This window comes from Cetorhinus maximus, chromosome 16 (assembly GCF_964194155.1).
Source record: "Cetorhinus maximus chromosome 16, sCetMax3.hap1.1, whole genome shotgun sequence".
NCBI lineage: Eukaryota > Metazoa > Chordata > Chondrichthyes > Lamniformes > Cetorhinidae > Cetorhinus > Cetorhinus maximus.
In genome coordinates, this window is record NC_135894.1 from 61,030,081 (window position 1) to 61,046,346 (window position 16,266).

Sequence of the window (16,266 nt, forward strand, 5' to 3'; positions counted from 1 at the left end):
CCTTGATGTTTGGCAAGTATATTCCTACAAAGCTGAGAAACTCAAGATCCCATTCAACCCAGCTCTTCAAAACTGCATCTATCCTGATATTTAAGTTATATGAAGAAATTACAAATAACGCATCTGTTTGCCCCTAAGAGTTTGAGCATAATACTTTTCATGACACTGCCCCATTTCTGCCTTGATCTAATCTATTCCACTCCTCTAGTGAGGTGTTGGCAGTAAAGGTGGGGCCTTATGCCCACTCATTAGAATTAGTTTTGTTGAACCAAGATCAAGCTTCAGAACTGGCATCTCCATAGTAAAGGGGTGGTCATGATTGTTGCCAATAAGAACATTTCTCAATCAATTGGCTCATATTGAGGTGACAAGACCGGCGCACCAGTTCAGTATAGCATGTGTGACACCAGTGTTTCATCACATGATATGTGCTCCTCTTTAGGTTATGAAGTATTTGTATACCTTAGCTGTTTTATGAATTCCAGGATTCTTACAAGGAGCAGTAAGGAAATGGCAAAATAAATTTTTATAGCACGAGTGTACACTGTTTGTGTTGTGACATTCACATACAATTGTAAATGAACAGTTTGCAAGGTTCATGAAAGGGTGGTGTGCTTCGAAGAGTGGACAGTTTGTTAAATCTTTGGCTTTAGCTAAGGACCACAAATACTAAGTTATATCATTCATTTGAGCCTTTGTCCAGAATAGTCAGTTCTGTACCTCTATTTGAAACTCAATCTGATACTAACTAAACTGATGTCATCTGAGTGTACTAGATTAGAAAATGTTATTGTTCCTAGGTCTGTGTCAGCAAGTGGGAGCAATATCCATATCTTAGTGGTAAAGTTACTGTGTTTCATGAGGCATGGTTAACCATAATCAGTTTGTACCTACATTTCCTACCACAAAGCCTCAAAAGATGATACATCAAGGCTGTCCTATAATGCCATGGTTCACCATCAGCTCCCTCCCCATCCACCAATCATGCAATCTCTTGTGAAGATGAAAAAAAGACCAATTTGGGGATCAAATTTTTGGAAATTCCTCTCTGACTCCTGAAAGCAATCCTGAGAAGATTCAATTTTACACACCTTACTCCACCTACAGAAAGAAATCATTTAAGTGTCTAAAAGCAGAATACTGTGGATGCTGGAAAACTAGAGTTAAAAATGGAAAATGCTGGAAAGGCTCAGTAGGTCAGGCAACAGTTGTGGAGAGATTAAAAACAAAGTTAATGTTTCAGGTCGATGACTTTTCATCAGAACTGTGAAGAGATGTAATAGGATTTGAGAATTGGGTGGGACAGGACAAAGGAAGGTCTGTGATAGGGTGGAAGACAGGAGTGATTGAAAGACACAAGAGTTAGTCTTACAGGACCAAAGGGAATGGTGATGGGGCACAAAAGAAACAAAGCTGTGCTGAGAGCAGGTGTGCTATTGTCTGAAAGCAAAAATAAGAGAAAAACCAAAATATGCAAAGAAAAGCAAACAAAATGTTGGGGGAGGGGGGCAGAGTTTATGGACAGAAATTGTTGAACTCAATGTTGAGGTCGGAAGACTGTAAGTGCCTAATCAAAAAATGAGGTGCTGTTCCTCAAGCTTATGTTGAGCTTTACTGGAACAGGGCAGCAGGTCAAGGACAGAGATGTCAGCGTGAAAGCAAGATGGAGAATTAAAACGACAGGCCACCAGAAGCTCAGGATCGTTCTTGCCGACTGAATGGAGGTGTGCTGCAAAGTGATCACCCGCTTTGCATTTGGTCTCTCCAATGTAGGGGAGACCATATTGTGAGCAGTGAATACAGTATACTAAATTGAAAGAAGTATATGTAAATCGCTGCTTCATGTGGAAGGAGTGCTTGGGGCCTTGGATGGTGAGGTGAAAGGATGTAAAAGGGCAAGTGTTACATCTTCTTTGTTTGCATGCAAAGGTGCTGGTGGAAGGAGGTGGGGTATTCGGGGTGATTGAGGAGTGAACCAGGATATTACTGAGAGAATGGTCCCTTTGGAAAGCTGTAAGGGGAGGGGAGGGGAATATTTGTTTGGTGGTGGCATCCTGATGGAGGTGGCAGAAATGGCAGAAAATGATCCATTGAATATGGAGGCTGGTGCAGTGGAAGTGGAGGATAAGGGGAACTCTATCTTGGTTCTGGCAGGGAAGGGGTAAGAGTAAAGTATGGGAAATGTGGTGGACATGTTCGAGGGCCATGTCAACCATGGTGAGGGGATTTCTTATTGGAGAAAAAAAGAAGACATCTCAGAAACGCTGGTGCAGAAGGTTGTATCATTGGAACAGATGTGACAGATTCGGTGTAACTGGGAGAATGGAATGGAGTCCTCACAGGATGTAGAGTTTGAGGAAATGTAGTCAAGATAGCTATGGGAGACACTGGGCTTATAATGAATGTTAGTTAATAGCCTATCATCAGAAATGGAGACAGAAGGCGAGGAAAGAAAGGGAAGAGTTGGCAATGGACTGAAGTTAGAAGCAAAGTTGATGTTTTCCAATTCAGGGTGAGAGCAAGACAGGGTACTGATACAGTCATCAATGTATCGGAAAAAGAGTTGAGGGAGAGGGCCTGAGTTGGACTAGAACAAGCTATGTTCCATATTTTCCATTAAAAGACAGGCATAGCTAGGACCCATACAGGTACCCATATTAATACCTTTTATTTGGAGGGAGTGAGATAAATTACAGTAGAAATTGTTCAATGAGAGGACAGGTTCAGCCAGGCGGAGGAGGGTGATGGTCATTGGAAACTGGGCCTCAATTCAAGTAAGAAGTGGGGAGCCCTAAGCCCATCTGGTGGGGAATAGAGATGTCAATATATTGGATGTCTATGGTAAAGAGGAGAGGCTTAGGGTCAGGAAATTGGAAATTGTTAAAGTCACAGAGGGGATCAGAAGCGTCACCATGTAGGTCAGAAGAGACTGGACAAGGAGAGAAAAAATGGATCGAGGTAGGAAGAAATCAGTTCAGTGAAGCAGGAACATGTTGAAACAATAGGTCTACCAGGAAACTCCTGTTTACGGATCTTGGGAAGGAGGTAGAAGTGAGCTGTACAGGCATGGAGAGCTATGAGGTGGGAAGCCGTGAAGGGATGATTAGCAGAGGAAATGACATTAGTGACTGTTCAGGAATCAATGGCTTGATGTTCGGTGGTGAGGTCATGGTTCATGGAGGTAGGAGAAAGTGTCAGAGAGTTGACTGCAAGGTAGAGGTCAGTTCAGTAGACAAAAACAGTAACCCACCCCACCTCCCTGCCACCCTTTGTCAGCAAGTTTGAAAACATTGTTAGGTTTAGACTTGAGTGCAGCAAGTTCAAAGGGAGACAGGTTAGAATGAGAGAAGAGAGCAGAGAAAGTGAGACAGCCAATGTCACGCTGGCAGTTCTCGATGAAAGTTCTCTTCTGTCTTTTAGTCTCTACCTTCCACCCTATCACAGACCTTCCTTTGTCCTTGTTCCACCCGTTCCTTATTATGTCTCTAACTTTTCCCAGTTCTGAAGAAAGTCCTTAAATGTTAACTCTCTTTCTGTCTTATAGATACTGCCAGGCTTGCTGACTTATTTCCAGCGTTTTCTGTTTTTATTCCATTTTAATGCCTGTCTGTTGCATGAGGGCTTACAATTTTATACTTCCTGCTAAATTCTGTAATCAGTGCAAGTTAAGCAATTTGCTTATATCCTCCATAGCTTTCAGCATTTTGTAGTATTATGTTGTATCCCCTCTGATTCTGATCTCTAATGAAAAGTAGTTTAATTATGTGTTGCTGCCTTTATAAGCTTTAAGTACCAGAATTATTCTGGCAACTCAGTTTGGTTGTGTTTTATGTCCTCATATTTTAAGGGCATTTTTATTCATTCATGGGATGTGAGTGCCATTGACAAAGTCACCATGTATTGATTGATTGATTGCCCATCTCTAATTGCCACCTTCTTTAACTGCTGGAGTCTGTTTGGTGTAGGTATGCTCAGTGCTGTTAGGGAGGAAATTTCAGGATTTTGATCCAGCGATATTGAAGGAGTGGGGATATAGTTCCAAGTCAGAAAGATGTGTGTGGCCTGGAGGGGAACTTGCAAGTAGTGGTGTTTCCATGTACCTACTGCCCTTGATTTTAGATGGCAGAGATTATGGGTGTGGAAGATGCTGTTGAAGGAGCCTTGTGTTGCAGTGACTACAAATAGATTTCTGTATTGACTGTTCAAGTACTTAGCGCTGTGCCAGCAGGTGGATAAATGAATCATCGAAGGATTAATCTATAGAATTTTTGTTTCCTGCTGTGACTGACTGGTTCACCTCTGAGCATACAAGGCGATAAAATCAGATTTCCTTTTGAATGGTTTGGTGTTTCTATTTTCAGTTAGATACTAGGAAAAAACATTTCAGTACTTTCAGTACCAAGACAGTTTCTGCTCCACAGCAAACCAGCAGATACATTAAAACAAATAAACCTCAATTGGCTTCCCCAGGTAAATTATGAGCTCTTCCTTATTCCTTAATATTCTTATCCTTAGTGCCTCCCTCTTGCCACTTGCTTTCCGCTCTGATGTAGGTTTTTTGCCTTTGCCTACTGCTTGCTCCATGTGCTGCATTTGGATCTTCCCATCTTTCTCCAGGGCCTCTACTCCTCAAGATGAGCAATGCTATTTGAAATCTATCATTGTCTGTGTGTGTGTGTCTTGAGGGAATGGATTAGATGACCCCTTAACATATCCTTCAGTTAAGGTGATATCATTGATTTAAAATCTTGACTGAGCAAAAAAAAAAATTTTGTAGTCATACAAGAAAAGGACCACATGAATTGTACCTGAAAAATTCTTAGTGTAACCATTCTTTTAATTCCTTATGTTGATGCTTTATCCAGTGAAATGGGAAGTCTAACCTTGATTTGTAAAATGTCGATTGCCTTCAGGGAGTGAATAATCTATGTTTCTAGGCTCAACTTCAAAATAACAATATTCTTCTAAGAAGCCTGTTTAGCAGAAAAATGCTAGGATTATCATCTTGGTAGTTTGAGTTGCAGCTTCATATGTCAACATAGGATTTATTGTACTGAGAAATATAATTGCAATTGTTTGAAAAAAGTAACATGATTTATTTCATAAATTGCTTTCACCAGGAACTAATGTTTAGCTTAGTTTGAGTAAAACTGTTGCAATTATTGCTTGCTTAAAGATTAAGGCTGATTTAGAAATTGAATGTTTATTTTTAAACATTGATAACTTGAATGACTAATGTTAAATGAACTAAAATTGGTAAATAGGATTTTTTTGAAAGTAAAGCTGATTTAGAAGCCTATTTAATAGCTAGCTATGCAAACATACAAATTAGGAACAGGAGTATGGCATTTGGCTCCTCAAGCCTGCTGCGCCATTTAGATAACAGCATAGCTGATCTGATTGTGGCCTCAACTCTACTTTCCTATCTATCTCCTATATCATTTAACTCCCTTCTGAATCAAGAATCTGACTCAGCCTTAAAAATATTCAATGACCCTGCTTTCATTGCTCTCTGGGAAAGAGAATTCCCCAGACTAACGACGCTGTAAGAGAAAAAAATTCTTCTCATCTCTGTCTTAAGTGGGAGACCCCTAAGTTTTAAGCTGTGTCCCCTAGATCTAGTCTCTTTCATAAGGGGAAACATCTTCTCAGCACCAACCCTGTCAGGTCCCCTCAGAACCTTGTATATTTCAATAAGATCAACTCTCATTCTTCTAAGCTCCAGTGGATACAGGCCAACCTGTTCAACCTTTCCTCATAAGACAACCCCTTCATCCAGGTATCAGTCGAACGAACCTTCTCTGTACTTCTAATGCAATTATATTCTTTCTCAAAAGGAGCCCAAAACTGTACACAGTACTCCAGCTATGGTCTCTCAAACTCCCAGTACAACTGTACCAAAACTTTCCTGCTTTCATATTTCATTCCCTTTGAAATAAACAACAATATTTTATTTGCCTTCTTAATCACTTGCTTTACTTGAATACTAATATTTTGTGATTCATGTACCAGGACACCCAGGTCCCTCTGTACCGCAGAGTTCTTCAATCTCTCTCCAATTAAATAATATATTGTTTTTCTATTCTTCCTGCCACAGTGGACAAGTTCACATCTTTCCATGTTATTCTCCATCTGATAATTTTTGCCCACTCACTTAACCTATCCAAATCCCTTTGTGGACTCCATATCCTCATCACAATTTACTTTCCTGCCTGTCTTTGTGTCATCGCGCATATATTTTATGTATACTGAATATTGATATGACTCGGATTTTTACTTGGATTTTGTGTTTGGCAAAACATTAAATGCAGTTACTACTGAATTTGAAAGTGATCTAATCTGAATAAGGAGTTGTTTTTTTTTTAGTCACGATGAATAATAGTCCATGTTTTGCTTCATCCACTGGCAGAATGATGTCATGTTGTTTTACCAACTGATAAAACTTTTTCACATTGTGTACCTGTTTCTGAGAAGGAGATATCTGATTACTAGTCACTCCTTGTAGTCTTCCGATACAATATAACAGTATGTATATGTTGTTTTGGTAATAATGAAGAATGTATTTTGATTTCCATTTTCTTTCTTCTTTAAACAGATCTTTTTATGGGAGCAAAATCTAGAACAGTTTCAGATTGATCTTTTTCGACATCGTTGTTATATGGCAAGTCTTCAAGGTGGAGAGTTACCAAATCCAAAAAGACTTCTTGCATTTGCAAGTCGGCCAACCAAACATGCCATGGGTCGTCTAAGTATTTTTTCTGTGTCCTCATTCCATGCCTTGGTGAGTTTGTTGCATTTAGATTTTGCTATAAATACAAGGAAGGAGCATCTTAGTAGATCCATGAACCAGCAATAGTTTATTGCAAGATAAATAGAAATTTAATCAATGACTGTAAACATTTTAAAACCAACAGTGTTATCCCACATCTTGATTTTATTTAATGCTCATCTATGTAGTTTATATAACATATAAAACTGTGCAATACAAGTGTAACCACAGTGTTCAGGTGATTTAATGAGATCAATATATTTCAGGGCCAACTGCAGGTGAGTAGATTATAGCAATCATTTAGTAGACAAAACTGTATATATTGCATATATGAAACTTTGATTGGGTGTCATTTATATTCCCTTGGATAGTAAAGTTTTTATTACAGAACTGGAAACAGTGGTCCCTGGCTCAGAGCAGGAGATGACTGAGTTTGGACACCAGGTACTCAGTCACCTTTCACTAGAAGAGAATTGTTCAGTTGTGATTTATTGGTGTTTCATGAAAATTTGCCAACGAATGGGAGTGTGCATAGACTTTGAGGATTTAAGCATGGTGAATGCATGCATGTTAAACGCAAGACTTAAGTTTTTAGATGCATTCATCAAATTCCACATTTGTTAAACTTGCAAGGAAAAAGGGTAAAGGAAAGCTGTTCATTACCTGGCAATAGAATAACATCTCCAGAAACAGGAAATAGCTTCTCATTGACTTCAGTGGTTCATTTTTGTAAAAAAAAAATGAAAAGAAAGCCTCTATGCTGAAAATCTGGTAAGAGTAACCAGCCTCTCATTTGACTCCAGGTGGCAGAGCAATTATGCCTTGTGCTTCTAAAGCTACACTTCAACAGCAGACATTTACATCGTACATTTCATGGTATAGTGTTCTCTGTCCTTACAAACAGCATCTCCTATTACCCTGAATAGGATGCAGACAAGCCGCAAGTAAACATTTTTTAAAAATGTTGTAACTGGTATGTATTTATTGTACCTGTGAAGTGTCCTGTGCACAAAAATCTTAATTGGCTTAAATTTTCCAGTAGTCAATGAAAAGTGCATCACAAATATTTTTCCAAATCCTTTCAGCAGCCGCCTGCATCATTACCATAACTCTACAGCCCCTTTAAGTCAACTCACTGTGTGCAATGATACAGATAATCCATTATATTGAAAAAAGGGGTAGAACAGACTCCAGCTGTTTATGGGAAATGTTCATATAATATGCTGGCGCAGTGGTGTAAAGGATAGAACATCCCTGCTGTAGTTCTAATATTTGAAAATCAGTGGTGACAATTAACAGCAACCTATCCAGATTTTAATATGAAATGCATACAAAAGAGGTAACTGCTCGTGGAAGTGTACATGGAAAATATACTGACCATCTGAAAATTCAGTGTTAAATATTTTTATGGGGGAAAAAGTCATAGAAAGTAAAATGCTAAAGTGTCAAATCTGATAACTCTTTCACACTGCACCCCGCCCCACCCCCCCAATATTCTTATTTTTGATTTTATATTTTGTTTGTGTGGTTTTTGTTGGTAAATACAATTACTATTTTATTACTTTTTTCCATTCATAAGACAGATGCTATTCTAATTTAATTAGATGGTCCTTCTCCACTATATCTATCCATTGATCACAAAAGAGGGCGTCTTACTGGTCTTGTCACAACACTTATTTAAATGTTTCTCTGAGTTGAATGAAGGTCAGAAGTTTTCATAAATTTAATAACAGACAATTGTAAATCTGCCTGAAAAATGTAGCAAAGAAACATATATTCTTTTGATATTCTCAACTGTATTTTTTTTTGCACAGGTTATGTGGTATTTAAAGAATGATATCTATTATACATGAAAACAGCCAATCTTTTATCACTGTCTCAAAATAAGTGTGATATTGTTATTTTAGGTGGCAGCCCGCACTGAACCTGGTTTGAAAAACCAAACTCAGGCAATTTCCAGATCAGTAAGCAAACGGAAGAACAGATTTTCCTCCCTGTGGGGATTGGATACAAATTCAAGAAAGAAAGCAAGAGAAAGACCTAGCATTAATCAGGTTAGATATTGTATGAGTTATTTTATTCCAATTTAATGCAGAAAGAATTTTTGAAGGAACTAAGAACATAAGAATGAAGATTCTCACCTTTAATATTGGATTTTATTTTTATATAGTCACAAAATTTAGAAATGTGAAATAATACAAAACTTGGAAGTATTGTGAATTGTGAGGAGGATAATGATAGACTTCAAGAGGGCATAGACAGGCTGGTGGAGTGGTTGGACAGATGGCAGATGAAATTTAATGCAGAAAAATGTGAAATGATACATTTTGGTCGGAAGAATGAGAGACAATATAAAGAAAAGGATACATTTCTAAAGGGACTGCAGGAGCAGATGGATCCAAAGACACCGATTTAAGATGAATGGCAAATGAATCAAAGGTGACAAGGAGAGTAAACTTTTTTACATAGTGAGTGGATAGAACCTGGAATGAACTGCCTGTGAGTATGCTGGAGGTAGATTCAATCATGGCTTTCAATAGGAAATTGGCTAATTATCTAAAGGGAAAAAATTAGCAGGGCAACAGGAAAAGGTTAGGGGGTGGTACTTAACTGAGTTGCTCTTGCAAACAGCCAGCACTGATATGATGGGATGAATGGCCTCCTCCTGTGCTGTGACCATTCCATGTTATTTTAAAACCGAATGTACATGCTACTTATTGAACACTTCAGGTATTTCCCTTTTTTAGTGTTGACATGGAAGTATTTCAAGATGTTTTTGCCTTGTTTTTTTGATCATTGTCAAATGCAGCCAACCAAACAGAAATATAAGTATAAATACATTGATTACACTAGATATGTTCTCCAAGATAGTGAAGAAAATTATTTTAATTGGTTTTTGAAAAATTAATTGTGTTTTTCATGTTCGCTGTAGGTAGATGTTAAATCAGTTTGCTCATGCCACAGACCAGTTAGATTAAATAATTCTGCACATGGGGGAAAGCCGCTTTCACTTTTAATTAACCTCAGTAGTTTCCTCCATCCAATTCTTTTCCCAGCAGTTAACTTACTTGGTTCTCTTAACTGCTCCCACATCCCATCCAGAATCCTTGCAAACCCAGGACATCTCTCTTCCACAACTTATTCTTTTATCAGAAAAACAACAGAAGATTCACTTCTGTGCCAAAAGATGTATGATCAAGGACATGCGATAAAACACTGAGCCTAATGGACTTCTTGTAAAGGGAATCACTGGAGATCAAGTTGTCTATATAAGCAGTTTATCCTATTGTATGTTAAAAGTCTTGTTCCTGTGCAGACACTCTGTTGTATAACATTTTACTTTGTATGAAATCACACCTTGACTGTGGCATTTCATTCATTGACTCAAAGTGAATCAGAAGCAAATTTGAATTGAAGAGATGAGGAATATATGAATCAAAGCAAGGAGAGTAGTTGGATAACTTCTAGTGAAAATCTGTAAATTCTTATCATTAATCACTGAATGTTTAAATCTAAATCAAAGATACATCTGAGTTATTGTGTTTCTCCTGCTTGGCTGTTTTCCTTGTCCATTGTGGTAAGCCATTCATTTTGGTTCTTAAATTAGGTAAATCGTTGCTCTTCTAAAAAAGACAGCAAATCTCTTTGAGGCTTAAAAGGTACATTTTGTTTGCATAAGAACTTGGAAATTGTATGAATGATTACATTTTGAGCATTTTTATGAGGTCTTTTTTGTTTGTTGAGAGATGTGATTGATGGCTCAAAGCTGAGGAGAAGGCTGATGGTGGGATATATGGCAGGATGACACTTGAGGGTCCAAAAGGAACCAAAGGGAATTCAGTGCTTATATTTCTGACATGCTTGAACATGTCAGCACTGCTTCCCCCGACCCATAGTGTGCAGCTGTGGCAATCTGTGGCACCTCAAGACGCTGTCCTCCTCCAATGCTCAAAAGCTCACTAGACTTCAACTCCAGGCCCACCCCCACCCAAAGATCCCACTGCTAAATAATTATATCCCTTTCTCTGTGATTCCCAATTGCGGAACCGATCCAGGTGCTTTCAGAACCCTGTTATGTAGTTCTGCTCAATGCTGCACCCATTCAATTTACTGATGAAGTGTGAGATTACATTTAAAAGAAAAAAATTCTTGAGATATGGGTATCGCTGGCAGAGCCAGTATTTATTGCCCATCCCAATTAATCCTAGAAAGTGGTTGTGGGCCAACTATTAATGGCTTGATGCAACTGAACAGCTTGCTGGGCCACTTCAGAGGCCAGTTAAGCATTTATTATGTATTAAACTAAAATCATATCAATACATTATGCTTACGGTTCTTTACTTTATAAACAGACACCTCAATTCATTTTTCTACAATGGAGAGAGCGAGCTAAGAATTATAAGAGTTGAAACATAAATAATACAAAATTGTGAAGAATAAAAACTGGATAAAGAAAAGCAATGGGGAAAAATTCAAACACAATTTAAACACAACTTGTCAAGAGGGAAAGAAAAACTAAACAAAATGAGCAGGAAGGTTTTGTGTTCTGTTGAATTGCCTCTTTTTAATATAAATGGTTCTTCACAAAGTTGCATTTCATCATTGTCACCTATATTGTAACCTAGCAACATTTTTCCCTAGCAACCTTTGCAGGCTACTGCTGTAGAAAATAACAGGGACATTTCAACTTTTTTTTTATTCATTCATGGGATGTGGGTCTCGCTGGCTAGGCCAGGATTTATTACTCATCCCTAATTGCCCTTGAGAACGTGATGGTGAGTTGCCTCCTTGAACCGCTGCAGTCCATGTGGTGTAAGCACTCCCATGGTGCTGTCAGGAAGGGATTTCCTGGATTTTGACCCATGGTTTTGAAACCATGCAGCAATTCTTTAGTAGAGCAGGGTGTTAAAGTTATTATTCACAATTTTTTTCTTCATTCTTGATGTGGGCATCATTGGCAAGGCTGGCATTTATTGCCTATAACTGAATTCCCAAGGTTTGGTACAACTCAGCAGCTTGGTTGGCCACTTCAGAGGGTAGTGGACTGTTAACTATGCTTGCATGGGACTGGAGCCAAATGTGGGCAAGACAAGGCCAAGGCAGCAGGTTTCCTTCCCTAAAGCACATGAGTGAATTGATTGTTTTTTTTCACATTCATGGTCACTTTTTTACTGATATTTTCAGATCTGTTTTTTTGCAGGAGGTGAGTTTTTACAGTTCAAAGTTGTCTAGAAAGAAAGATGCAGTAATATCAAAAACAAGTCAGTCAGTCCCCAACAAGGGATAGTGCATGTTTTTTTTTGCTAATTTTTCAAAGAATAAAGGAGGTGGGATTTGCTTTAATTGTTAGTTGGCATGTTCATTGTTGTCACTAAGATAAAACAGCTTAATGATCTGTGTCAGGCCTTGGCCACTAAAGTGTTCCTCAGTCCACCTACTAAAGGATTAATGATACATAAGAGAGCAAAATATCCAGTTCAGATCACAGGGGTGGTATTATTGTTACACATCTTGATTATTCAGTTGCAAAATTAGATACTGAGCTGCATAGGGACACTTCTGAAAGCAAGGCACTCACAACAGTTTATGAGAGTGACTGGCACCTCTGTACCTTAAAGATATCTACAACAGATCTCATTCTCAAGAACGAGATCCAGCACTGCTTCTTTCATTAGGCTGGAGACACATTGATCAAAGAAGTTCTCTGGTACATATTTCAGGAATTTCTCCTCTTCTTTGTCCTTCATGGTCTGTTAGTAAATTAATTGAAATTCTCTATAATCATTACTCTGTCCCCTCACACATTATATGAAAAATCAATGGATTTGATGATGATGTATAATCTCACTAAGTTTTTTTGTCAGACTACCACAACAGTGATAATAGTAAAAATGTTGTATTTTTATATCGCCTTTGATGTAATAAAACCTCTCGAGGCACTTTACAAGAGTGTTATGAAGCAAAATTTAACACTGAGCCATATGAAATATTAGCGCAGATGACCAAAAGCTTGATGAAACAGGTAGGTTTTAAGAAGTGTATTAAAGGAGGAGAAATAGAGGTGAAGAGATTTAGAGGGAATTCCAGAGTTTAGGGCCTAGGCAGTCAAAGGCACAACACCAATGGTGGAACAATTAAAACTGGGGATGCTAAGGAGGCAAGAATTAGATGATTGCAGGTTTCCTGCTTGGAGGAGAGTACAGAGATAGGAAGCAGAAAGACCAAGGAGGGATTTGAAAACAGGGATGAAAGTTTTAAATTCAGGTGTTGCTTAACTCGGAGCCAATATAGGTCAAAAATCACAGGCGTGATGGGTGAAAGGAACGCGGTGGAAGTTACGACAAGGGCAGCAGAGTTTTAGAGGACCTCAGGTTTAGGGAGGGTAGAAGGTGTGAGGCTGGCAAGGAGTGGATTGCAATAGTCGAGCTTAGAGGTAACAAAGCATGCTTTAGGGTTTCAGCAGCAACAGATGAGCTGAGGTGGTGATGGAGCTGTGCAATGTTACGGAGGTGGGAATAGGCGGTCTTATTAATGTCACAGATATGTAGTTGGAAACTCATCTTGAGGTCATATGCGAACAATCTGGTTCAGTCTCAAGATAGTTGCAATGGAGAGGGATTGAATCAGTGGCTAGGGAGCAGAGTTTGTAGTGGGTGTCAAAGGCAATTGCTTCAGTCTTCTCTATCTTTAGTTGGAAGAAATTCCTGCTCGTGGAAGAATTGAGAAAGCTAATGGTGAGGTAGAGTCGGCAAAATGTGAAAACCATGGCTGTGGTTTTGGGTTATGTTGCTGAGGGACAGACTTTAGATGAGAAATAGGGGGGAGCTAAAGATAGAACCTTGTGCAGAATCAGAGGTAACGGTTTGGAAATAGGAACCAGGCGAGAATAGGCCCACCCAGCTGGATGATGGTGGAGAGGTGTTGGAGAAGGATGGTGTGGTCAGTATTGTCAAAGGGTTCAAACGGGTTCTGAAGGATGAGGATGGCACAGTCACATAGGTTGTTAATTGTGTCCTTAATAAAAACATTTTGGTACTGTGGTAGGGATGGGAAATTTCTCCTCATCTCAGTCCGAAATGGTCTACACCGTAACCTCAGACTGTGACCCCTAGTTTTGGACTCCCCCACCATCGGGAACATCCTTCCTGCATCTACCCTGTCTAGTCCTGTTAGAATTTTATAGGTTTCTATGAGATCCCCCCTCATTCTTCTGAACTCCAGCGATAATCCTAACTGACTCAATCTCTCCTCATATGTCAGTCCCGCCATCCCAGGAATCATTCTGGTAAACCTTTGCTGCACTCCCTCCAAAGCAAGAATGTCCTTCCTCAGATAAGGAGACCAAAACTGCACACAATATTCCAGGTGTGGTCTCACCAAAGCCCTGTATAATTGCAGCAAGACATCCCTGCTCCAGTACTCAAATCCTCTCGCTATGAAGGCCAACATACCATTTGCCTTCTTTACCGCCTGCTGCACCTGCATGTTTACCTTCAGCAACTGGTGTATGAGGACACCCAGGTCTCGTTGCACATTCCCCGCTCTCAATTTATAGCCATTCAGATAATAATCTACCTTCCTGTTTTTGCTACCAAAGTGGATAACCTCACATTTATCCACACTATACTGCATCTGCCATGCATTTGCCCACTCACTCAGCTTGTCCAAATCGCACTGAAGCATCTCTACATCCTCCTCACAGCTCACCCTCCCACCCAGCTTTGTGTCATCTGCAAATTTGGAGATATTACATTTGGTTCCCTCATTTAAATCATTAATATATATTGTGAATAGCTGGGGTCCCAGCACCGAATCCTGTGGTACCCCACTAGTTACTGCCTGCCATTCGGAAAAAGACTCGTTTATTCCTACTCTTTGTTCCCTGTCTGCCAACCAGTTTTCTATCCATCTCAATACACTACCCCCAATCCCATGCGCCTTAATTTTACACGCTAATCTCTTATGTGGGACTTTGTCGAAAGCCTTCTGAAAGTCCAAATAAACCACACCCAGTGGCTCCCCCTCATCAACTCTACTAGTTACATTCTCGAAAAATTCCAGTGGATTTGTCAAGCATGATTTCCCTTTCATAAATCCATGCTGACTCGTCCAATTCTAGCACTGTTTTCCAAGTGCTCAGCTATTAAATCTTTTATAATGACATCTAGAATTTTCCCCACTACCGACATCAAGCTGACTGGTCTATAATTCCCAGTTTTCGCTCTACCCCCCCTTTTTAAATAGTGGGGTTACATTAACTACCCTCCAATCTGTAGGAACTGTTCCAGAGTCTATAGAATCTCGGAAGATGACCACCAAATGCATCCACTATTTCTAGAGCTACTTCCTTAATTACTCTGGGATTTAGATTATCAGGCCCTGGGGATTTATCGGTCTTCAAACCCATCAATTTCTCCAACACCATTTCCCTACTAATACTGATTTCTTTCAGTTCCTCCCTCTCACTAAACCCTGTGTTCCCCAACATTTCTGGTATGTTATTTGTGTCCTCCTTTGTGAAGACAGAACCAAAGTATGTATTTAGTTGGTCAGCCATTTCTTTGTTCCTCATTATAAATTCCCCCTGTTTCTGACTGTAAGGGACCTATATTTGTCTTTGCCAATCTTTTTCTCTTCACATACCTATAGAAACTTCTACAGTCAGTTTTTATTTTTATCGTAAGCTTACTCTCGTACTCTGTTTTCCCCTTATTAATCAATCCCTTGGTCCTCCTTTGCTGAATTCTAAAGTGCTCCCAATCCTCAGGTCTGTTGTTTTTCTGGCCAATTTGTATGCCTCTTCCTTGGATCTAATACTATCTCTAATTTCCCTTGTAAGCCATGGTTTGGCCACCTTTCCTGTTTTACTCTTGCACCATACAGGAATAAACGATTGTTGCAGTTCACCCATGCGCTCTTTGAACGTTTGCCATTGCCTATCCACCATCATCCCTTTAAGTAATGTTTCCCAATCCATCATAGCCAACTCGCGCCTTATACCATCGTAGTTTCCTTTATTAAGATTCAGGACCCTAGTCTCAGAATCAAGAACGTCACTCTCCATCTTGATGAAGAATTCTATCTTATTATGGTCACTCATCCCCAAGGGGCCTCGCACAACTAGATTGCCAATTATTCCTTTCTCATTGCACAGTACCCAGTCTAGGATGGCCTGTTCTCTAGTTGGTTCCTCAACGTATTGGTCCAGAAAACCATCCCATATACACTCCAGAAATTCCTCCTCTACGTTAGGGTTACTAATTTGATTTGCCCAATCTATATGCAGATTAAAGTCACCCATAATTACAGATGTTCCTTTATTGCGTGCGTCTCTAATTTCCCACTTAATGCCATTCCCAACATCACCACTACAGTTTGGGGGTCTATATACAACCCGACTAACGTTTTTTGCTTCTTAGTGTTTCTCAGCCCTACCCATACAGGTTCCACATCGTCGGAGCTAATATCTTTCCTCACTATTGTGTTAATTTCCTCTT

General features: G+C 39.4%; 1 protein-coding gene across 7 annotated transcripts in view; it reads left to right on the top strand.

Moving 5' to 3' along the window:
- The window catches only part of LOC144691611 (rho guanine nucleotide exchange factor TIAM1-like), a 312,961-nt gene that overhangs the window by 135,740 nt on the left and 160,955 nt on the right, over positions 1–16,266 (top strand). For all 7 annotated transcript variants that reach the window (XM_078559872.1, XM_078559873.1, XM_078559871.1 and 4 more), the window contains 2 exons: positions 6,596–6,781; positions 8,677–8,823. In XM_078559872.1, coding sequence (XP_078415998.1) covers positions 6,596–6,781; positions 8,677–8,823 — 333 coding nt within the window. The remainder of the gene's footprint in view (positions 1–6,595; positions 6,782–8,676; positions 8,824–16,266) is intronic.